The 26,447-nt window shown below is 34.5% G+C and overlaps 1 protein-coding gene across 1 annotated transcript in view; it reads left to right on the top strand.

Moving 5' to 3' along the window:
• LOC126281772 (carboxypeptidase N subunit 2-like) overlaps window positions 1-8,658 on the top strand; it is a 312,044-nt gene extending 303,386 nt beyond the window's left edge. The window contains exon 7 of the mRNA XM_049980973.1: window positions 8,499-8,658. Within this exon, the coding sequence (XP_049836930.1) occupies window positions 8,499-8,557 (59 nt within the window). The 3' untranslated portion in view covers window positions 8,558-8,658. The remainder of the gene's footprint in view (window positions 1-8,498) is intronic.
• The last annotated feature ends 17,789 nt before the right edge of the window (window positions 8,659-26,447 follow it).

Genomic DNA, 26,447 nt, shown 5'->3' with positions numbered 1-26,447 from the left:
TCTTTTAAAAAGACATTTTGGCTCTCTGATCTCAAAATTAAAGAATGGCTCTCCCTGCAGAAGGCATGACTTTCTGTTTGCTGTCTTCATGAGGATGATTTTTTTAAAACTGGATGTGCTAAATCCAGCAGATTTGATGACTTTATCGGTGAGCTTCTTACATTCTCTCACTTTGCAGTTGTCCGACTCCAAGGCACTACTCTGGTGAATTTCTGCACGGTGCCAATGTAGTCTGCAGGATTTTCAATTATGCTCAGCTTGAAAAATTTTCTCTTCATGTTTCTAAAAACTCTGTTGGAGGGTAGAAACAAATGACCAATGATAGAGAACTACACTTCAGTGTTTTCTACGTGTACTGAAGAATTGTACAGAAAACAATACTGTGTCCCAACCACTGTTTTTTCCTTATTTTGCCCATTGCATCCATGCGAAAAGAGGCATAGATTGGTGACATCATTCAAATCAGCATTAAGCAGTTGATGATGAAATGTTGAAGCAATCTGGTTCAACCCCTTCACAAACTCATTCTTCAGACAAATATATGAGGTCACATTTTCTTTCATCTGAATGGTCATAGAGAAACCCCGGCAAACTGTGAAATTATATAAGTACATTTGTCTTGAATAACAGGACGCTGATCTGGAGCTTTTGGAAGGACTAAATTCTTCTGGCATTCATAATTTAAAATAAACTGACTGTCACTATCTTCCTTGGCCTTTCATAAAAAATATCATTCCAAATTTTGAGAGCCATGAGCTCCTGTTCCAAATTTTACTTTTAAGTTGCTCAATTTTACAAGGAAATCTCCAGATTGCGATATTTGTCATAGAACATTTCCCACATTACTTTTACATCTAACTTACTGCTCAAATATTGGTGATAAAGCATTTTTTCTTCAGAATAGTGACTTTTGATAGACTTGAATTCTTCAGTGCTTCTGACAACTTCGTTTTTCTGTCACCTTCCCTTTTTTAGTTGTTGCAGTTAAGGAACCATTCATCATACTCTGACAAATTTTGTTGAGTCCCTTTTTTTTACCTGCAAAATCCCTATGAAAGCCACTCTGCAAACCCATTATCTTTTTAGAAAATCCTTCACATATTTTTGGCAGTACAAAGGACATAATTAGTTGCTTTTTTGACACTTTTTCTCCTCTATGCTCTGGTTTTAAGGAGGCAACTCTGCCAGTCCCAGTCACTTTTGTTGTAAAAATGTTCATGGATCCTCTATATGTCCTGCATAGTGAATCACATTTCAGCTTTTCAGCAGGATGTTTACAGTTGGGCACCTGCAGAAACCCTTTCAGTTGGCACCTAAGACAGGTGGAAAATAAAACTGAAACCCAACAAATACTAGTTGTATGGCACAGCAGTCAAAAGTTTAGTGTTTCTATTTTCAGATACATTGAATTAATGAGAAACGTGTTTGAAGCAAAAATTATATTTTAGATTTCAGAGGTTACCCAGCAACAAATAAGTTAAGTCATGTGGCTAGGTTATTACTTCCAATAATATTAAACATGTAACTTATAAATATTTGAATATTACTATAAGAGCTGGTCTTCATTACCTCTTCTTTTCATTCCACTGCTCTACATTTCTTCCCCTTTCTGGAGCTACAGTTTCTCGTGGCCTCAACCCTGTCATCATTAACGCTACTCTAAGCAGTATTTTCATCAGGCTAATGACATGTTCTTCAACTGTATATGTTTCCTCTTCATTATCGTCATTTATTTCATGCTATCCTATAGTAAAACTGAAAACAAAGTACTTCTAAAATAAAAAATGGAAAGAGCATGCTAGCTGGTCAGTTTATCATAAGACAATGTTTTTTCATGCCTTTCTTCTTATGAAGGAGCTATAGAAACAAAAACATATGACATTCTCTCAAATATTGTCAACCTCAACATTTTAGTGACAGGCTGCTAAAAACAGCAACTTTTATAAAGTGTAACGTGTGACAAGATGACATATCCAGTTCTGCATCCATACTCTTTGTTGGTAGCCATGATTTCTTAAGACTTTGCCCCTTTTGCAACAAATTAGGATTTGGTAGATTTTGCTTCCCAATGCATTGAAGACATGGTAATCTTTTCACCCATGTGTGATTTTCCCACCTCATTTTAATTGTCATAGAGTCACTTTTGCAGCATGAGAAATGAAGCTTTAGATAGCCAGTGGAAAACCAAACAAGAAGGCAGCTCTAACTCAGTTTTTGTTTTTAGTGTGTATCTCCATGAAAAAAGTAAAATTCGATGGAAAAAAGAAATCGTGTATGAGTTGTAAGGACGAAGATATCAAAGCTAAATGAACGTATAAAAAGTCTACAATTCATAATCAGTAGTCTAAAACAGGATATAAAAGAACTTCAATTGGGAAAATACGGGAAGCAAGAAGACGCGGCCTCCACAGGAAAATAGGAATCAGTGACCGAAGAAAACTCTATCCAGGAAGATAAATCTCAAACAAACAGTGTAACTTTAATACAAAAAACAGTGTGAAAAAATCGAATGTAGTAAATCATGGAATACAGCCATCAGAAGAAAAACTATTGCAAGGAACTGAAAGTAAACAGAAATGTATGCAAACAAACAACTCTAGCATGGTAGTGGAAAAGCATGTAAACAGATCAAACTTTCCTCGAAATCGCGAACCTCCAAACGTACCGGTAGTGAAAAGTAAACTGTCAAATTCTCAAAGAAAGTTATTGACTGATTCTAATATCGTGTGCAAAAACAGGTTCAGTGTGCTATCAGAAAAAATGAACAGACAAAGTGAAGCAAATATACAAACGAAAGTCTCGGATCCGAAAACAACAAACGAAAACAGTCAACGTAAAAAGCAAGATGCTGGCATTGGTAATTTTAGTGGCATTGTTGTCTGATAGAAGTATTTGTGCTTTATCAATGTGTAGCTCAGATGTAGGTGATAAATACCGTGCACATTTGACTGTTGGGCTGCACAGGTGGTGGGAGGCAGCTCTGTACTGCGCTACACATACAAAGTGCTGATGAAGTATCAGTCACTTCCACAGCAACAGCTGATGCACCAGCAGCCAGTCGCTGAGGCCTGCTCTTGCCTGTGTGGTGTCCCTTGCCTTCTAAACACCGGCCATCCGCCACGGCCTGAGATGTGTCACCAGGCTGCATTCTGTCTGGTGAAGTCTTTAAGCAAGACTTTCACTGGTTTGCATCATGTGCTGAACCTAGCTGAGTATTGGCAGGAATAACCAAAAATGTGTTCTGTACAGAGTGAGCATCTTGTCCTATCCTGCGGATATTGTCCGTGGGCCAGATTGAAATCAATCACAGACTTATCTGGCGTACAGGCTGCTGGTTGCCCACCTGTGGTCTAATTGATGAGCCTTACTGTATACTGGTGGACCGCTAGACATAATGACATATTGTTGCATTTGTGGTTCAACAACTTTAGTACCATGGCCAGTTTTCTTAGTTCATGAAATTTCTCCAAAAGTTGTATGTTGTGTAGAGTGAGCATACTGAGTCTTTAACATTTACAGTAGTTACCTCTCCTGAAATTCTTTATTTGCTGATGTTGTCCATCACCCTTTTTTTGAGACCAGTGAGTACCCCTTAATGAAGAAGGAAATCAACCCCCAATATGTCTTTAGATACATCTTCTACAGTGAACAGCTATTTGAAATTGAGTTTGAGTTCTAAATCAATGATTAACAGCTTTGAAACATAAGTTTTTATTTCTGAGGCATTTGTAGCACACAAAATGATGTCAGAGGGCTTAACTTTCTTCTCTTTTGAAACTGGCATAACAGAAAACTGTGTGCCACAATCTATCATAAAATATCTTCCACAATTTTGATCTGTAAAAGACAAGTAATACCAGTGGTGTGATGTGAGTAGTGTGCTAGAACGCTCTGCCACTGTCGTGTCTACCCTTTCTAGTTTTCCTTATTTTGCCATTGGCAAGGCTGGATGCATTTTTCAGACTTACACCATGTGCCAAATTTAAAATGATAATAGCCATACTTACCACTTTTATTGACATTTGCTCTGCTTCTACTTCTACTGTGTGATACTTGTGTACTTGCTTTTGAAGCACTTAATATCATTTTCCAATTATTTATTTCTTAAGAGAAGATCTTGGACTGACATGGTGATGATAATGATGATGATGACGGAATGGACCGAAATGATCCAAACTGAACCATCTCAACACAGTGCATTGTGATCATATGATCTGCCATTTGAGCTACCGTGTCCATTGTTTCATCAGATATAAGTAAAATGTTTCGAATGCCACTAGGAAGTTTGTCAAATCAAAGAGATTTTAAGATTTCATCTGACACATTGGTACTTGTGTAACCCTGCATTTTTCTTAATAATTGGCTGCAGTTCATATCACCAAGTTTTAAACCACCCAAGTTTTTTTTGAAATTTGATGCTCTTGACTATCTTTAAATACGGTCAAAAGCTGTTCTTTTGCAAGAGAATATTTATTGTTCTCCTCAATTGTAACTAGATGCCACTTATTTTTAAAAAAAAATTTGTATCCAGCTGAATGAGCAAATAGCAATTCTTTAACATATAACCAGAAAAAGGAGGTTGTTACTCTATGATGGCCGTAATACAATTTTTATTGTGTGCAAGAAAAGGAAATAAAATGAATGGAGAAGTCCACATTAAATTGGGTCCTTAATGAACTTACAGCATAATAAATTGGTGACTGATGTGATAGGTGAGATGAAAATATGCCTCTGTAGCTATACCAGTCATTGTAAATAGTGTTCCAGCTTGACAGAACCAGATGTCTTGCTTCTCCATCCAAGGCTACATTAGCTTAAAGCTTACCTAACCAGTTTCCAGCTTCCAATAAAGATTATTCCCTTCATGTCCATTTTCTGTTGACATTTTGCATATTTCTAAACACAGCATGCCATGAGTTCAAGTTACAAGAAAATCAAGCTGAAAATTTTCCCGCAAATCACATCTCAAATGTTGTCATCTCACCTACCACATCAGGGTCACCAATTTATTGTGCTGCAAGTTTATTAAGGACTCAGTTTAATCTGGACTTGGCCATTCATTTTATTTTCTTATCTTGCACACAATGAAACTTGAATTACAACAAATGTAGAGTAACAGCCTCCTATTTTTCTCAGAAACCACAGAATAATAATGCTATTGTGCCAATATCACAGAAAATCTTTTAAAAACACATACTAACAGAAACAGTAATGTGTCATGTTCCCACAAGTGTATGCTGAACAGGGCTTCTCCTGTTCACTATGTAATTTATTTTATTTAACATAACAATTTCAAAAAATTTTCATGTTATTTACTACTTCCACAAAGAGTAAAAAGCAATGGAAAAAGTGTGTTTCAAAAGTATGTGAAAAGAAAGTAACCATAATTTGAATGCAGACCATAAATCATGTGGCCATCCCCTCAGTTTGCATGAGTTTTGCTCCTTTAAAATATCTGACAGATTAAAATCATCAATTTTTGGATTTCTTGGAAACTTCTTTGGTATAATTTAGTGTCCTAACAACTGCATGTGGCTTTGAAAAGATATTGCATCATGACCAAGACTTTGACATTTTTTCAAAACATACTGTTCTGGGGAGTTACTTTCTAGTGTCCTTTAACTAATATGTGAAAGTTGTCAAACTTTGTAGGTCACAGGGGCTGGTCTCTCTTTGTAATTTCTGCAACTTTCCCATGACAGTTAATACTGATTTTAGATTGGAAAAAAATGGCAAAAATTATCTTAGTTATCCTATTTTTAATCACTAATGGCTTCTATCATCATATTCTGGTGCATTGCTTCATTGAGGAAGAAAAATGTAACAAGGGTAATATGTGGTGGTCACCCTATAATGTTTTGTAGGCATTTGACCATACTGACAACAGCCTGACAATAGATTTGCCCTCTTATGAATTATGTTGACAACAATAAATCACAGTACCCATGGAGATCATTAATTTACTCCTTAATGACTGGCAGCCCTAGACAATCTGTCAATTATGGACAAAATACTTGTCAGTCATCATAGTTTAAAAACAACAGTAAGTTACATAAACATAACCTTACAAGGAGAAATGACTCATGATCTCCACAGTGTTAATCTTCACTTTTAATGTAACTCGATTGTAAATATGTCAAAACATACAGCACGATGTTGTTGTGGCTTTTCCAGTCATGGTAAATATCTGGAATTTAAAATAGTGAACTACAGAATTTGAAAGATTTGCACATAATAGTCATGCATTTGACATTGTTAAGTAGTGGTGTTTGGAGTGCCAAGTCTAACAAACAGCTACATTTTATAACTGCTACATTTTATTCTAAACAATTTATTTGCAGTGATGAATTACATTTATGTAGTAATAGTTCACCATTTGCTGCTTTCACAGCTGGGGTCATGATCATTTGTACACACAGAAATTGTTCATTATTCACATAGCTCAGGATACAATATTTTTATAGATGAACAGCACATAGATAAAAATATTAACAATTAAATATAAGTAATTGGTGCCAGTGTTACAATTATTTAGTAGTTTACTGGACACAAAGCATTATTTATGAAACCCAGTCACAGGTACACAAAAATTTGAGCACTGTAGATACAAATACATGATCATTATTATTTATATTCATGTATATCCTCAGCTCTGTTTTTACATGTTGCTTCTTTATGGTGTGAACTTACAAAAGAGACTTTTTAGTTGCTTTTGTAAAGAATTTGTTTAAAATAATGGTAGCCAGATACTTATTATGTTGTTCACAATTATTGGTTAATAGAGATAGTTATAATGTGGTCAATATGACATATACAAAAGGTCACAAATAGGGTTGAAAAGTGGGAGGGAGAAAATTAATGGCTGTTAATGTAGAGTTGATGAAGACATGTAACATAGTCTCTGTATTTCTATTAATTATGATAGTTAGTTTTTAAAGAAAATGTAAACAGTTCTGTAAGTAGATAAGGTACAAACAATGGTAGAAAATAAATATTTATGTTAATTATTTGAGAGGTCTCATATATATGTAATACCAGAAATGATCATGATTAGCTTTTGTTTATAAATTCACAGTTTCTTTATTTATTGCTTTAAATGAGACAAATGCCTTATGGTGGGACTTTTTTTTTACATATTTAAAATATGTATACAAGTATTCATAATACTCACTTAAGGACAGATAAGGATCTATCTCATGTCTTAGTTGAATTAAATGCAATCACAGATGAAAAGCAACAGATTTTTGATCTGCAAGTCTTTTACTTCTTTGCCAATGTATATGGAAATAGAACAGTCCAATACATACTTCAGTTATATGCAGAAAGGTCAGTCTTGCGTAAAATTACCAACTGATGTCACAGCTGTCTCGTATCTATTTTCGGGAAATGGAAGCAATTTAAAAAAAATGTAAAGAATGTGACAGGTGTACAGATGTATAGATGCTTTCTGAAAATTATGCTGTGGGTACTACAGCTAATGTTATTCATACTCCCTTGGAAAGTCTTGTTTCTGCTATCAGTCTTCTTCTTGGTATACCCTGTGATTGACCAACTGGTGTTTGTTCATTTTCCACATCATTAGTTCCCATTACTCAGCAACAGCACAAATAGTGATATTTTACGTAAATATACAACAGCTGCAGACAGTTTATTATAGCATTAATTGTAGGTCCTATTACTGACAATGTTATGATAAAGATCATATTTGTGGATTTTTGTAAGTATCTTAGATTCTTGTCAGATGCTGCATTTGTTTTTAAAACAAAGCAATATGGCAGTGAGAATACTTTAGATTAATATTATTATCTGATCTTGTTCTTTCATTCTCTCATATATCTTGGCAAATCAAAATATTGCCTGAGATGGAATTAAAAAACCTGTTTCTTCATAAACTAAAACTATACATATTTTTAACTTATCCTGCATGCTGCATAATGTACTTTGATACAAATGTGTCATTACTATATTCAGAGTGAGTCATTGCAGATTAGTAGGTCAATGTCCTAACTTTGAAACAATGGAAATAACATATTGTTTTACTTTCAGTTTCTACTGCTACACCTAACTACGCAATTAGTATATATTTACTATCACAGTTCGGTGTTTAATATTTAACTGAGTTTAGGATCAGAAACGTCATGACTTGAACAATAGTTTTGTTTGTTCCGTATATTAGGACCATTATAATGCCTTTTGAAGCATATGTAGGGAAATTCTTACATTTTTTCAATTGATGTAATGTCACTGTAATAAGTTGTGCAAGTTTGCTTCAGTAAATTAAGTAAATTACAGTTTGTATCAGCTAGGTACAAATATATTTCATTTAACATCTCTGAGTGACTAATGAATTTTTATATTACTCTAGCTACTGAAGTTCACTATGAACTATTAAAGTTAATATGTTTGTATCAACTGAAGAATACAGATTACTATTTACATAATCAGAACATTACAATAAATGAACAGAACACATTTAACGAAGTCAATTACTATTTCAGGTTTCCTAATTAGTGGCAATAAATTCTGGCTTGAAGAGAGGAGCATGATTGTATACTGACTGTCCTCATCTACAACTGGTCTGATAAGTTCATGTTGAAGAAAAAGGACTTGTAATTTAGAGGAAAACAGTCAATAGTAGGAGCAGAGAAATGGAATAAAAATTTCAATGTATAGTGTAGAATAATGGAAGGCATATTAAAGATGCAAAATCAGAAAAGATATTGGAAGAAAAGCACAGTATTCAAAGATGCTTCAACTAACTTGTACTGTTGTCACACCATCTCTCATTGTTTTTCTTCCTCTGTTTGCCAGTTTTTACTCTGTAAGTCTGACATTCTTGTTCTTTCTTACTACCGCATCTTTACAATTTTCAATCTTTACTGCTGACCCATGAATCAGTATATATCTGTTTTGTAAGTGGTTCAAGATCACATTTTAATAGAACACTAATCCTGGCGACAATTATGAATCTACAATGATTTGCAGTAGATAAGAGTAATGCATCTCATATTATTTCTAATTAGTCTGCAATGCTTTTACTGTTCTTCACTTCAATCCTCTGTCTCACATTTACTTGGATAGTTTTATCTATTCCATTTACTGATATTTGTCTCTAAGTTATGCATCATATAATCTTCCTGTCAATCAGTTGTCAGTCAGTACAATGAATTTTCTATCTGCAATGGATTTCATTTCTCTAAGATTTGACTCTAACCTTCAGCCTCCAATCCTCTGTCTCTTTACAGACTCCTGTTGCAAGATGCTTCCCATTTTTATTAGGATATAACTTCTCTTTGCAGTTAATTGCATTATAGATGTTTCAGCTTCTCGTTGTCTTGTGGCATATTACTTCATTATGAAGGTTGTACAGATCATAAAGTACTGTATCAGTTAGAAACTGTGCAACATTTATGATAGAATGTTCTCAAACACATCTGTACCTATTCTACAGACCCCATTTGAAAACGAAACTGAGGACTAAATCTCTTGTAAATTCATTTTGATTGCCACAAATATGTTTAAAAATATAAATACTGCTTCCTCCACAATTTTGCACATTTATCTAAATCACTAATATTCTCTGAGATATACGTTGTGAGTATGGCTTTATAAAACATAAGACAAGCAGTTACAAATATTCAAAACTTTCAGTAAGGAAACGAAGTTACACAATGCTAAATCTCAACTGTTCATTTAAAATGACAAATAAAAGCTTGAAGGAAGAACACAAGCAGTAGTAACCACAGCAGAGACTGTCAATGGAGTTACAGTGAGACTGTAAAATAGAGAATGGTCTAATGTTCAAGGAATAAATTAATTTTGAATCGTAGTAGGAGAAGAAAATTCTGAAAAATAATAAAAGAGTAGAATTTTTTTTTATATGTGCTGTCAAAGGCACATGTCAATTTTAAAAAAGGAATATAATACTCCTTCTTTTGTGTATGTCAGTATCTTTAGTTCAATTTAGCCTTACTACCTTTTCAGGTTCATATGGTATGCAGAATAGCCATTTACATAAAGTTTTAAAATCTAGTATGCACAAACAAATGTTTTATTCCATAGTCACTCTGTACATAATACCAGGAAAGAGTCCTCAAAAGGAACTAAACAGTCAGTTCACATAGTTCATAATTCAGGACCTGCATGTGTACTATCTTCCTTTCTCCAGGTGGAAAGCTTACTGAGCAAATAGTACTTTTACTGAACAATGAATGTTGAACATTTGTTGCAAATCTAAGGTTTCCTTCTTTGGGATTTAGCCTGAAAATGCATGTGCACATGTACACCCACCCACCCATGCATACTCACTGTCTAATGGATTCCCAGTCTCAAATATTCCCTAGTGGTATACCATTAGAGGCCCACATTTACTTTTTTTTACATTCTCACTCTGTCTTCCCATTTTTGTAGATATTTTGTTTCTTCACTCATTCTCTTTCATTGCCAAGTTCAGAAGAATAAAACCTTAGATGTGCAATACAAAATTTCTTGTTTCTTCATTCATTTTCTTTCATTGCCAGTTTGGAAGAAGAAAACCTTAGATGTGCAATACAAAATTTCAGTACACAAACAAAAAAGTTCAGTATTTTCTCAGTTTATTTTTATCTGTATTCTGCCACCTGCCTTTTCAACTGATGCTGCCCAGTATTCTGTCTCATAGCTTATTAGTTTTCTTTATTGAATTTTCCTTTGAAAAAGATGATTATAATATCACATGCAAAAAGAAAGGCTCCTTTCATAATTTGTATTAAGTATACAACAGATACTGAAACATTTAATTACAAATTTTCAATCAAGACTGAGGGACAGTAGAGTATTCTTCTTTCAAACACATATTTGAAGTTTTCTGTTATATTGGTCTGAGTGTCTCCTGTAGGGACTACATTTTTTTCAGTGTTAAGTTATCTGTACATTAGCACACATTTTTAGTGTAGGAGTTATGCAAAGCATAAAGCTTTAACATTTTCAGTGAGGTTCGTCGTCTAGACAGATCAAAATATACAGTGGCATTTCTCTCTTACAAACATCCTCATTCTCATAATTACTCTCTCTCTCTCTCTCTCTCTCTCTCTCTCTCTCTCTCTCTCTCTCTCTCTCTTTCTCACACACACACACAAAACAACAACAACAACAACAACACACACACACACACACACACACACACACACACACACACACACACACACACACACACACACTGATGTATATATTATTTTTTTTAAATGAAAAGAGGTTTTGAACTTTTATTTCAGTTTTATATTGTAAATATTTTATCCATACAACTGAGGTAACTGAATTGCTGACTGGCCAATTATAATTTGACAGAAAACAGATTCTCGTCACCCACATCCCTGTTACAATGACACAGTTCTTTTTACCCAGAACTTTCATTAAGGTGGGGATGAATGAAGTAGGGTGCTCTTCAGAGTATAATACTCCTTATCAGTTTTCATTATATCCCAATTTACTGTGAAAGTGTAAGGCTCCTTCCGAAAAAATTTTCAGTTACAAAATTTCAACTTATGAGAGCACAAAAATATATATAGGGTATTCAATACTGTGCACATTACCAAATTTGCTCTCTTCTTTACAAGGTAATAAGTCTCTGTCTACAGTTTGGCCTTAAACTTTGGCAGCCTGAGAAGCTCTATTTTGTTCAATCAGAAATTATCTATTGCCATGGGCACCCAAGTTTGAATATGAGCAGGCAGACAGTGTGGACTGATGTTATGAAACGTTCATGAGTACTATAAATGTAACTGCCATTGTCAGTCTCAGTATTGAAAACACATCAATATATTGATTTCTTCTTAACAAATACCAATCATTTCTTATGAACTTATACATTTTCAATATATATATATATATATATATATATATATATATATATATATATATATATATAATACTTTCACTTACAGTTAATAATTTTATTGAATAGAAAAAAAAATTGAATCACCAAGCGGCAGCAGAAAACACACATTAAAGAAAATAATAATTAGGCAATCTTCTCATCCCGTGCAGTAAGTCTCCCCTGACCCATGGTTCAGAGTAGTTTTCCCAAAATCTACCACTTTTCCTAGACCTTTCCAGTCTTTTTCTTTCACCCCTCTTCCTTCTCCTTCAACCCTTCTGCTTGAAGAAGGAGCCACTGGCTCCAAAAGCTTGCTAATTAGAAACTTCTTTTATGTGTATGTTTGGCCACTGCTTGGTGAGCAGATTTTTTATCTACACAATTACATTATTTTCTCGATAGAAGTAATTTTTGCATATAATTTATTACACTCCTCGTGAAATCAGCAAAATTATAATATGTAGGTAAGAATGTATTCTGCAAAAGACAGTATGCTTCATCACAACTGCATATCACATAGTTGTCATTTAACACTAATCCCATATTTACACTGAATTAAGGTATGAGTCCACAAACTGTACTAGTAAAAATGTTCTATTTTGTGGCATGCACAAGTAAAAAATTAAACATTTAAAAGGTATGAATTTGCACTTCCTTCTTTGTTATAGGTATCAACTACATGAGAGGATAAGAGAAATTTTGTGTATATTTTATATTTTTATTACAAGATGTAATGAAAAATTGTAATTCATTATAAATAATATGCACTCAGTTGTTAATTTCCTTACTGAAAATTGTCTTGTTTTGTTTCTAAGAAGTCTTTACTTAAATTGGGGGGTGGAAGGGGGCATGGGAGGGAGGGAGCGAGGGGGGTGGGGTGGGGGTTGGGGTGGGGAGAGAGAGACAGAGAGAGAGAGAGAGAGAGAGAGAGAGAGAGAGAGAGAGAGAGAGAGAGAGAGAGAGAGAGAGAGAGGTATGAATTGTTGAATGTTTGCTTCATTATTACAGGTTTTAAGTGTGTGACGGGAAAAGATAATTTTTTGAGTATTTTACATTTTATTACAAGATGTAATAAAAAATTGTAATTCACTATAAATAATTTGGTGAGCACTCAGTGTTGAACTTCCTTATTGAAAGAGAGAGGGGGGAGGGAGGGGAAGGGGGCACAGGAAGAAAGAGAGAGCACAGGATAGCACTTTGATGAGTGTAACTGAAATCCACATTAAGAAATAAAAATGTTTAGTATCTGAACAATAGCAAATAACTTCATTTGTGTCATGGATGATGATGTGTTATTAATGTATGATGTACAAAGTATATGAGCTGAGAATGCAGCTACATGGTAGCTAGAATAAATAGCTTTTCATAATCACTATCTAGAATTAAACCTCAACAACACACATGTAAACCGCATAGATGAAACAAACAGTTGCATGGAGATAAAATAATATATATCTTACACTTGTAATAAAGTTTAGTACTGTGCTACTTAGGGCTTTGACAAAATAAAAACTTCCCAGGCTCTTCAGAACTGCTGATCATACTAAAATACTTTTGATTACAGAGGACTGTAAAACAAGAAAAATAAACAGACTATTATTTGCACCTTCAGATTTGGCAGTGCACTAGATGGCCTGCATCCACCAACTTTCAACAGAGGTCATGTTAAAAATAAATTTCTTGGTGCCTTCACATTATATGTTTTGTCAAGACAATTGGAACCCTCCTGGAGGCATTTGTCAACAGTCAACATATTTTCCTGTAGGAGATAGCCAGGTGCCCTCCCAATATATTACAAAGCACATGATATATGAGATACCATTCAGTGCAATGCCCAAGAGCATCAGCAACAAATGTTATGTTCTTTCTGCTGCCACCCATAAATTTCAGGAAAATAACTCTCTTGTTTGTTTATCCAGCTTCTAGAAATGAGTGAAGGTAAAATAGCATAAAAGAAAGACAGCTAGTTTATTCTGACAAAGAAAGTAACGTCTTTTAAAAAATTAAGAAACTTCTCATTATGAGAACATAAATTTAACTGGAGGACTACTGATGGAGGAGATAATGTTCTTATCACCAACTGACCTGGAGAACCTGGAGCTTTCCCCTTCAACAAAAGCAGACAAACCAAGGTAACACATCCAGTTAAAAATAAACAGAATTAGTTGCTTTAGCCCTTTCTCAGTATCAGTGAATAATGGGTGTGTAATAGGACAGTGAGTCCGCATTATTTTTGGAAACTAATAGCTTCTATCCTAGTAATAATGGAAGGAATAAATGTAACAACTCATCAAAAGGTTGAGGCATTGAGGAGATAATAGAAACAAGACTGAAAACATTGCTAGCTTTTAGATAAAATATAACACCAGCTCAGCTGTAACTTTTTCACACTCTTTTATGTGAGCACAATCACCAATGAGCTATTCATCTGAATGTATGGCGGTTCACACAGTTGACTACATAGTGGCAGAACACACTGTTTGTCACAATATATTTGACTTCAAAGGCTGCATAATTTATGCTCATTTTTAATTACATAGATGATACTTGTTATTGCAAGTTACCTTTGATTCTGTAATTTTTCTGGCCTCAAACGTCTGCTAGCTTCTGAACCATCTAAAGCCATGTCCCCAGCGTCACAAACTCTGCTGATTTCATAGCGTATTAGTATAGAATAATAGGGTGACTGCAGACAGGAAAGAGTAATACACTGTGAATATCTGCCCCCTCCCATTACACTTCTGTACTTCACTGTGTGCCACATGCAGCTCCCTTAACCTGTGCAAGAATTAGTTCACAGGTGCCACTTTCCTAACCTCCCCCTCCTAGCCATCAGCTTTTCATCACTCCTCCTCCTCAGAACCTGTTTTGTCCTCTCACCAATTCTGCCCACCACAATCCCTTACTGCAGCCAAGCTGTAGCACTAATTCAATGTATCAGCTCTGAAGAAGGATATCATCTGAAAGCTTAGCAACATTTTCAGTCCTGTTCATGTGCCTATCAACTACTCAACACCTCAAATACACAGTGAGATGTTTCTTTATTCCTTCCACTTTTCATACTGTACCTACCACTTTCCATTATCATATTTAGCTTATGTTTCACGATGTGTAAGTAATTCTTGGTCTCTCTCTAGTTGTGATCTTTTATTTGGACAGTAAATATTTTCAACCAATAACAACAATAAAATATGTTACTTCTATCACTTAAATAGAAAAAGTGTTACTACCTCATGGGTATTCGTTAGTATATTTAAACAGCCAGTGAGAAAACTGTCATTGTCATCTGGCATTACAAACAAATGTTTGAGCCATAAATATATTTCAGCTGGGTGGTATTTAAGCTCATGTACAGAACAAAAGCACAAAAATGACTTTAAACACTCATTACAAAGACAGATGATAAAAAGAGTTTTGCTGCCTGGATAGTACTGCTGAAGAGGAAAATGTATTCACCACCCCTACAGAGAAAGTTCACAACAGCAAAGCAAAATTTGCAAGAAAAACAGGATCTTTGATTAAAAACATTATATCATTTCAGATTGGAAGTAAAAATCAATGTGTACAAGATTAGAGTGAGAAAAACATCTATGTACAGTCTCAAAGGATTGACTGGAACAGGACCGAGATATGCAAATGAGAAAACACCACGGAAATATTAGTATTAAGGAATTTTAAAAATAGAATCACAAGGAAAAATACTATGATTATGGAAACAGGAAGATAAATATAAAAGGGAAGAAAAAAATCAAACAAGGAAAGTTAAAAAAAAAAAAGTTGCTACTAAATCTGAAATTTGAGACATACAGTGTCAAGAGAGGTCACATGCAGCAATCGAAAAGACATTATTATAATACAGACTACAGTATGGAAACAACAGATAAAAATGACATGCAGACACACACACATGCACACACTTACACACTGTTCATTTACGAGTTGTTGTGCAGTCTGATGGATGGGAAATGAAAGAAAAAAGTGGCAGGTATGCACTGTAAAATGTGTGAGCAAGGAGGGTCTGCAGCAGTGAGTGGGAGACAGGAGAAGAGGAAACAGGTGGCTGTTAGTGACAGCAACATAATGAGATAATATGTACTGATATTAAATGAGAACTTTTGTGTGATGTTTGCTACTATATGAATGCTAGGCATGTACATTAAGAGAAGGGAGAAATAGAGTTGAAGTTATAAATATGTCATTCAGGAGGAATTGTTGAAGAGTATAAGGAGTGACAAAGAAGTTTGAAGTAAAAGTATGTGGAACAATAAATGTCAAAGATAACCATGAAATGCATAGCAGTGCTACTGGGCAGCTCTATGGAAATGATTATTTTAAAATAGGACAACTCTCTGATCAAATTCCTGAGAATGGAGCAGAGAATATAAATCACAATGTGTTGTGTGATCTTAATCTGAATGTCATCTAAAATTGTTTTATGAGGATGACAGCTGGAAAATAATGTTGCGGCTGCAGTGATAAAGGAAGAGAGAGGAGATATAGAGGGATCAGGTTCTCCTGTCATTATTGGTGTAACAGATTTCCAAAGTAACAGACAGTAAATCTCCATGAGATATAAGCTAAATATTGGCTTAAAATGGCACAGCAAGAATAATGACTAAGATACCACTGAACAAGATACAATTTGAGTTTGTTTTCAATAGCATTTATATTAAAGCAGACATAGTAGTTACAACAGCTGAAAAGTTGTACTCGATGTGGTTGGCATGAGACTGGCATATAATCCGCAACTATTATCGCAAAAATTATTAACAATCTATCATAAAATATAAAAGCATTAATGTCCCAAATGGCATAAAGGAGGGTGATGAATGCTGGGATGGCTATCATCGTACAAATGGGAAGAGGCGGGTGGAAAGCCATGAATGAAAAATAATACAAATATATTATATTGACTTTTGGCACAAAATAACAAATGAATATTGAGGGAAATATGGGTAAAATTTTGATTCCTCCATTGAGATTAAGGCCAGTTTCAAATATTTGTAATGAATAACATAGGATTGAGAATGTACTTTACAGTATTTGTGCTGCATATAAAATCAGTGTGAATGGCAGAGGGAGAAAGAAAAGTGGTGAGAGAATTCCATAGGCTATTATTATATGACATGTGATAATTTATATCAAATGAATTTACTTTGTTTAGTTTTGAGAAAGAACAGTTTATTGCTCAGAATTCCAAAGACAATGTTTACAAAACCAATCATCCTCATCAGTCCGTGTGAAGGGATTTGCAGTAAGTGATTTACTATACTGTCTTTGTAGCAGCATTTATGATTTAAAAACACTTAATGAAGAGTTATGAGAATTGACCAATGGAAAGGCAGAGTATTTCATAACACATTTTTGGTTATAGTAGAAACACATTAAAAAAACCAATGATTACATGTGAACCACAATTTTTTTTTGTTTAGACAAAAGGTTGTCAATACCACAATCATAAATTTTGGTACCAACATTTCCTTACACAGACAATCTGAAAGCCTTATGAATAGATATGTGTAAAGTAAAACAGGAAATGGATTATAATTATTGACTGATTTCCTCATCTATTATGAACTGTACTTGCTGTTCTGAGAACGGAAGATAATGTTCTGATTCATGTTAATAATGTGTGACTGATAAAATATAATCAGTGTACTTACAATGTAAAATCATGTTGTTTAGAAATAAAATGTCTCTCAATCCGTGTAATCTAAGGAAGAAATGTGTTGTTTTTCTATGCCTATTTAGCATTTTCCATCCTTTGTTCTATATCTCTGGTACTTTAATTATTTCAGGATAGTGTCAGCTTAACTAAGAAAGATAATTTGAAAGAACAGTTACTGCCTCCTGAACTAGCCACCATAAAATTTCCATATACATGTAGCTACTTTGATATTACAATTAAGGGCAGAAATATCTCCTACATAGGTTATAGCAGATATATATGTTGACAAAAGCTGGAAAATACTAGGCTATAGTCCAAAGTACTCTTCTCATATCACAAAAGAAAAGAAACACCTGTTGGACACGAGGTTGTTTAGGGATTAACTAGGGAAATCTCCAAGAATATTTGCTCAAAGATGGCACAGTAAGAGGATTTTGGTTTATCTCTCACCCTGTCCTGCTATGTCTACACTGATTAATATACTAGTAACTCTCTTCCATGTATTTTGTTATCATATACAAAGGAAATATTTATTGTCAAATGTGGTATATGTGTCACGTTTCTCAAGGGCACGTGAGTAGCACCACTTGACAAGTCAAATATCTATTTTTGTTACTGCTATTTGGTTGCAGTTATTGCTATTTGGTTGCAGCTTTATTTTGATTATAATTTCTTTGCACACATATCTAACTTACATTGAGAACAAATATGGCATGGAAGATTCAGGCAGAAGCTAAATTTAAGTTCATTGTTTTTGGATTAGAAATCCATTAAAGCCAGAAGGGCTGTTTTCATTCGTTGGGCAGTCCATTTTAATATATATGCAAAGATCCTATTGTTTGTTGTATTCTGGATAGATGACTATAAGCTATACAAAGAAAACAGACTACATTTTCAAAACAATGCGTCTGCAGCAGAAACTCAGAATGCATGGAGTGTGAATAAATGTTAATCTCGACACATGCAACACAGCTCTAATCTTACAGAAATACCTAGAAATTTGCAAAGAGAATGGAAAGTATTTGTCATATAGTGATTTTGGTTCCATACAAGTATACTGTGGTCCTTATTTTGTCATTATTTCTCACACCTTCAAGAAACAGATTTGTAAGAAAACATTCTTTGACACAATATACGTATGTGTGGTTGTAAGGTTTTCCAATGAGAAAAACAGGCATTTTAGGATTATTTGTAATAATTACCAAGAAATCTTGTTCCTTTTCCTGTAATGTGAACTTATAAAAATAATACTTCTGTTATAGGCAGTGACAACATGTAAAAAGTCTTTGCTTCAACAAAATGGTATTATGTCTATATAACGGACTGTTTGAGGAATTGCTAAGTAACAGAAATAATAAAAAGTGAGAATGAATTTTAGGCTTTCAAAGTCAGTACCAATCTTTTCCTGAAGATATTTAAATCTAAGGTGGAAGTCACTTGAAATGTGATACAAAGGCTAGAACCACTATAACTGGAGTTAAGTATCATAGGATAGATTAAATATGAATATAAGATAGAAGTAGAAAAAGATGTGAGAAGTGTTAAACAACTGAAATGAAGTAACCCATATAAGTGACTATCTTCAGGAAATGATAAGTCAGAAAATCAATTTTTCTATGCGGTGTATTCTGAGGTACTTCAAATGAAAATTAATTTTATGAAACTAAAAGACTCTAACTTAAAAACTGAATTTTCTGCATACTATTAAAGTTGTTAGAACTGTTCTACTGAATTATTTGAAAATAAAACAACTGTTTGTCTACGTAAACACTTTTGGAGACTTTTGGGGACCATGAAACTAATGATGTTATTTTCACCATGTAGCTCAAAGATCACTCAAACAGACCAAGTTTAAAAATAAAAACTGATACCTATATTTCATCTGCAGGGTGTGTATTCTTAAAACTGCAATATCTTGCTTTGCAGCTTTAGCTGTGATTTCTCTGAATGAACAAAATTAATGGAGGAATCACGTGAAAGAAGATGTAAATTGAAAGTCACTGGAGGGGAAACGAAAGAAGTTTATCAGAAGAATATAAAGAAGAGGAAAAATTGTTAAAGGATAAAAGAGAGGAAGTGAAAATACTATGATGAACCTAGTAGGTCAGATGGGGACTGGGAGTCAAAATGGGGAATGATTTACACAATTGGCTGGAAACAATTGAAGAGTAGATTGGATGTGTGGTGTAATTTCAATGATCACGTGAATTGGTGATGCAGTCCTAATCTTTCAAGTTAGTCATTATAATATGAAAAATCCTATTTCATGTACTTTCCTTTGGTGCAAAAAGTTTTGCTTATGATGAAATCAGAACAGGTTACCAAAGATGTTTGTTATATGCATACTGTGTGTGTTTGCAGAGCTCTTAGCCCCTCTCTCTTTGCTGTTGTTTTATTTATGCATGAATATCTCATAAACTACAATGTCAAAAGAGATCTCGGGAAACACTGATTTATGCAGTGTATTGGTAGTCATAAAGTAGTCACAGACATCAGTTTATAGAGAATTTTAGAAGCATTAGTGTAGTATCTGAGGGTGTCCTTTATGTTTGACAAGTAATATGTATGACCTTCAGAAGAGCATTGTTTGTAATAGGGAGAGGTGCATCAGTGAAGAAGCCAGATGGATTAAAACCTAATGTCAGACCAAAAACTACAAAAAATAATGTAGCAGAAAAGTATTTAAGAAATAATTATCTCAACTCCTTACAGTATAATGTCCCACTGGGGTCATAGGATTTCTGTGACTATTCCAGTGCTATTCTTCCAGCACAGAGTTTTTTTTAAGAATTTCACTATAGTGTGCAAAAGTTTAAACATGAAAGTTATTTTTGTTACTACTTTGTGGTGACTGTAGAATATCTGTCAGCAGATATGTTGTTTTGTTATTGTGTGTTCATCTTAGAGAGAATAAAATTGATTAATATCTCAATGCAAGTTATGATTCAAACAGTGGAATAAGTCTAGTTTAATATGAGTAATTTGATACTACATCAAGGATCATGGTTCTCTCCAAAATGATGAAATGAGTGGTGTATGCAGTGAATTAATCAATGATAATTAGATTCTGATGGTCGGATAAAGCTGCATGATGCAGTAAAAAAATCATTATATCCAAAAAAATTACTGTTCAGAGAAGTGATAGTGACATTCAAAGAATCCCATTATCTAAAACACCTGTGCAGTTTTTCAGCTGTTTGGCACCAAGAATTGCAGTACACTGTAAATTAATCAAACAAGTGTCCTGCTCAGAATTTGTTTAATTTGTATTGAAGAAGCATTCTGCCAAGAATGACTGAAGAAATATGACTGTACACAGAATTACACATATTTCTGGGAGTGATTCTGAGCATGGCTGTCATTATAAAGCTCAACATCGCACCTTACTTTTCAGATTCTTGTTTGATTACACTCTGTTTTATTTGCAGGTGTTTTCATGTTGCAGATTCATGCAAATAATTTAGCTGCTTTGTATCAGCTGCCACCATGCTCACAAAGGGCTTCATAGTCAAAGTTTGTATTCCAGCTGAAGTGAAAATTTTTGGAACACTTTAGTTTGGGCCATGATTATGCCACTGACAAAAAGTGCAATAATTTTCAAACTATGTCTCAACTCTAGAATTTACAAAAACAAATTAAATGGTGCATGTGTGTGTTTGTGTGTGTGTGTGTATGTATGTATGTGTGTGTTTTGGTTCATGGTGGCACAGCTTATGTTAGCTGTTTTTAACTGTAGGGTGATGATCTTATGATTAAGGTACTTGTGAGAACAAACTTTCCATTGACAGCATTAAACATTTTGCACTTGTGTACTGAACTCTTGCATAATTCTGATGACTCAGGTTTCCTTCACGCTTGATGATGAGTACTATCACTAATAAATTAATGTCATATTATCAATAATCTTAAAAATGGTAACTGGTTGCAGTACACACAAACATCCTTCATTATGACAGTCACAGGAAACAAAGCAGTCTAAATGGCTAATTATTACTTGCATATTCATGGATAGATATTACACAAGTGTAATTTTGGCACATGAAATGAAGAAGGAAAACGGTGTAAAAATCTACAGAAATATAAAATAAAATGAAACTGAAGAAAGTGGATGTATGCACATTACTGAAAGATGACAGAAGAATGATAGTATGGCAAGATTAGAGTAACATGCTGATGGTGAGTATATGCAATTAGAGGGTCCTAGGCAGACATAAAAAACTGTATTTTACTGGAAGAGAACATGTAGTTGCCTAATAATAACTTAAAATTCAACATTAGTCATAGTTGTTGATAAAGCTGGCCATTACATTGGCAAGTACAGTTTTGTCATAAAATTACTGAAGTGATTGAGAAATGTATTTTTCTGATTGTTTACAGTGTCTGTGGGAGATAATTTCATATTGTAGAAGAAGTGCCAAAAGAACAATGATGCCAAAAAATGTCCACCCATGCAGTACAGGAAAACATTAGTTGATGACCTTGCTTGAGGAGTTTTAAGCAACATTCCAAAAAGAAGAACCACTGGTGATCTCTGGATACAGAGGAATGGATAAGAAACCAGATACAACTATTCCATGACAAAAGCTTGTGTTTCATGCTGCAGTCACAAAACATCATGCAGAAAAAATAGCTTTACTTTACCACAAGGCTTGTATACAATGTCCATGTCTTCATATTAAAGCATGTTTTAAGATGTATCACACTACAGCTATGTGTTTTCAGCCACAACAATGTGGCTGCACATTGTGTGTGTGTGTGTGTGTGTGTGTGTGTGTGTGTGTGTGTATGCACATTAACATTAAAAGATATGACCAGTTTTCATTCTTTTTTGTGCCCTTTTGATGATTCAATGCTTTTTTTTGTTTATTGAGTTCCTCCTTATTCCTAAATCATTTGTATTGGCATTTAAAAATTCAATAGAATGTTTTTGAATTTAGGTACCTTCAGTTTCTCATTATCAGAAAAATCTGGGGCTGATAATAAAAGAGAAGAGTAAGAAAATTTATGCTGAGAATGACAGATGTAAGTTACTAAGTATACAGGTTGCCCCTCCCAATTCTCTGTTTCTCTCTATCTTCCTCTCCATTTTTTATGGTTCAAAGTTTTGCTTTCAAGGAAGGAAGATTAGGGTGTAACATCCTGTCAACAGTAAAGTGATTAGAATTTTGAAAGAATTTAGAAATATATGAAAAGAGTTGAAGTCAATCTTATACACCACCCAAGAGTTTATGTTGTTTAGTTCCTTTAACCTAACTTGCTTAGTACATTTTTTATATTTTGTTGAACACAAATTAAAGAAATGTTTTATACACCAATGACTCTGTAATCTCTATCCTTGTGCTGTGGTTCGAAATTGACATTATAACCTGTTTATCTTCTGAAATAGGTTGTTTCTTTTTCACTGAATAGAAAAACCTGTGACAAGAAACACTATATTATTGGGTCACCTCTGACACAGTCGGAAACTAATTTAAATAGAAGAAAAAGAAATGATATTAATAAGCAAATGTACACAAGCAGTAAATTGCAAGGTGCATCATTATAAAAAAAAGGGGGTTAATGAGATCATGCATATCTTATGTGAGTACCAACAAATGAAGATTTGCATGAGATGAAAGCTGAAGTATTTGGTAGATGTTCACTTGCAAAATTTCCCTAGTCAGCATTGGCTTTAAACTGTAAAAGCCCAACATGACCACCTCAGGATGTAAATCACACTATACAACATAGAATGAAATGGACAAAAATTTGCAACCTCACTGTTGGAACCTAGCTGCATAACAAAATTTCAACTTAGTGAGGATATCACAGATGTAATGGTATGCTTCAGTGTAATTCAAACATGCACCCATCAACTGCAAAATATTTTCTTTTATAAAATTAACACTGTTGAGCTTTGATCTGTTGTTTGAAACAATTTCAGATAACCATGAAATTGTTGTACAAGTTTTGACTAATAAAATAAAGATCATGTAATGACAAATTATTGGACAGAGCTGCTGGCCATTATTTAACTTCAGGAGGCATAATGTGTAGTCCTGTCAATGTTCACATTAAAAGTAACACACCTTTTAGTTTCAGACCTTTTCTGAGAGAAGATCTTTTTCAACCTATCACTCTTTCCGATATGACAAAGGAACTATTAGTCTCAAAAAACCTGGCACTGCATCTCTTTTACTTTTATGTGTGTTTACTTGCAGTACTCCTTCCATGAACCATAGTGCTTGTGAAGGTGGGATGACCTGCATGCCTCCATGATACAGATAGCCATACCATAGGTGTAACCACCTGCTTCAACAGCTGCAGGCACAACAGTCAGGATGATTGGCTGATCTGGCCTTGCATCATTAGGGGTCAGCATGATCTTGTTGTGTTGGTTCTGTGAATGTCTGAATGTGAGGAACCACACCTGTCCCAAGGACATGTGGCTCTACTGTATGGCATAATGATCATGGCACCCTCCTGGGTAAAATATTCCAAGACAAAACTGTCATTCTACAAGCTGGAGTGTGGAATGTTAGAGCCCTGAATTGGGCAGGAGGGTTAGAGAATTTAAAATGGGGAAAGTGTAGTGTGGTGACTGGAAGAACAGTACTTCTGGTCAAGTCGTTATAGGATTAACACAAAATCAGCTAGGGGTAAAGAATTAAAGAAAGTTTGATAGTGAATAAGAGAATAGGAAAGCGGATAAGCTACTATCAGCATCATAGTGGACACATTACCATAGCCAAGATAGACGAGTAGACAACACCTACCACACAAGTATAAATTTATATGCCAACTAGCTCCACAGATGGTGAAAAGATTGAAAGAATGTACCATGAGATAAAAAAAATCATTCATACCATTAAAGGAGATGAAAACTTAATTATGATTGAGGACTGGAATTCCATAGAAGAGTAGGAAAAAGAATAGGATGATATGGACTGGGGGAAATGAATGAAAGAGGAAGCTACCTGGTGTAATTCTGCTCAGACAGAAAGGTCACACAAGGAAAATGAGCTTGAAGGCAATATTATAGAAAGGTAGGAGGAAGTAGATAAAGAAGAGATGGGAGATGACAAGAATTGGCAGAGCACTGAAAGACCTATGTCAGAATGTGGCCCTGGAGTAAATGACGTTCCTTTTGAATTATTGAGAGCCTTGACAGAGCCACCCAAGACAAAACTATTCAACTATTGTTTGAACAGTCAATTTGCTGGGAAAATTTTAAAATTCACATAAGACAAAACTATTCTATCTTACATGCAAGATATACTAGACAGATGAAATACCTTCAGACTCCAAAAAGAATGTAATAATTACTATTCCAAAGAAGGCAAGTGCTGACAGGCAAGAATATTACTCAACCATCAATTTAATAAGTCATGGTTGCAAAATACTGACACAAACTATTCACAGAAGAATGGAAAAACTGATAAAAATTGACAATTGGAAAGATGAGTTTGGGTTCAATAGAAATGTAGGAACACACAAAGCAATACTGTCTCTCTGACTAATATTAGAAGATAAATGAATGGAAGGTGAACCTATGTTTATACACGTGCAGATTTAGACTGGTATACACTCCTCAAAATTCTGAATATACTGTGAAGAAGTTCCAAGGACCAAAAGGTTATTTACAATTTGCACAGAAACAGATTGAAGTTACGAGAATTGAAGAGCATGCCAGGGAATTTGTAGTTGAGAAGGGAGTGAGACAGGATTATAGCTTCTTCTTAATGTTACACTGTGTAACCAGAAAACAAAACCAAACAGAAATTTGGAAAGGGAATCAAAGTTCAGAAAGATGAAAGAAAAACTATGTGGTTTAACAATGAAGTGTTAGTTCTTTCAGAAACGGCAAATGACTTGCAAGAGCAACTGAATGTAATGGATAGTTCTTGAAAAGAAGTTATGTGCTGAATATTATCAACAGCAAAACAAGAGTGATGGAATGCAATCAAATTAAAACAGGTGTTGCTGAGGAAATGTGATCAGGGAATGGGACACTAAAAGTAATTAATGAGTTTTGCTACATGGGAAGCAAAATAACTGATGATGTGTCAAAGTATATAGGATATAAAATTCAGGCTGGCAATGGCAATAAAGGCTTTTCTGAAAAAGAGAAAAATATAAATTTAGGTGTTAGTAACTCTTTTCTGAAGGTATCTGTGTGGTGTGTAACCTTGTAAGGAAGTGAAATATGGATGATAAGCAGCTCAGACAAGAAGAGAATAGCAGCTTTTGAATTGTGCTGCTACAAAAGAGTGTTGAAAATTAAATGGGTGGGTCGAACAATTAATGATGAGATATTAAATCAAGTTGGGGAAAAAAGAAACTTTCATGACTTTACTGAAACAAGGGATCAGTTTATAGGACACATCTTGAGGCACCATGGAATCACAAATTTGGTAACGGAAAGAAGTGTGAGGGGTAAAAACTGCATAGGAAGAGCAAAGCTTGTATACAGTAAGCACGTTCAGATGGATGTAGGTCATAGTAGTTATGTATAGATGAAGTGGACTTTCACATAATACATTGGCATGGAGCACTGCATAAAACCATTCTTTCAGCTGAAGCCCACAACAACAGCAACAACAACAGTGACAACAACAACAACAACAACATTGGCAGCACTACACATTTTGCCTCTTGGAGATACACATTGGCTAGCAATTCTGTCTCACAATTTATTAGTTTTCTTGACTGAATTTTCCTTTGAAACAGTTGATTTATTTCCACAGACAGTGATGAAGTAATTCAGGCTTAAAAATGCTGTGACTATTTTTTGTTATGTTCTGCAACAAGGGCATTAGGCCACTGTTAGGGCAAGATCCTGTGCATAATGCTGGGGCACACTCAGAGATAATAAAGGCCAAATATTTTCAAATTGAAACAAAAGATAGTAGCAGAACTGTTTATCCATAACTAGGTCTGGTCAAG

Source organism: Schistocerca gregaria, chromosome 7 (assembly GCF_023897955.1).
Source record: "Schistocerca gregaria isolate iqSchGreg1 chromosome 7, iqSchGreg1.2, whole genome shotgun sequence".
NCBI lineage: Eukaryota > Metazoa > Arthropoda > Insecta > Orthoptera > Acrididae > Schistocerca > Schistocerca gregaria.
The sequence above is the reverse complement of the archived record's forward strand: the minus strand, read 5'-3'. Positions and strand labels throughout refer to the sequence as shown.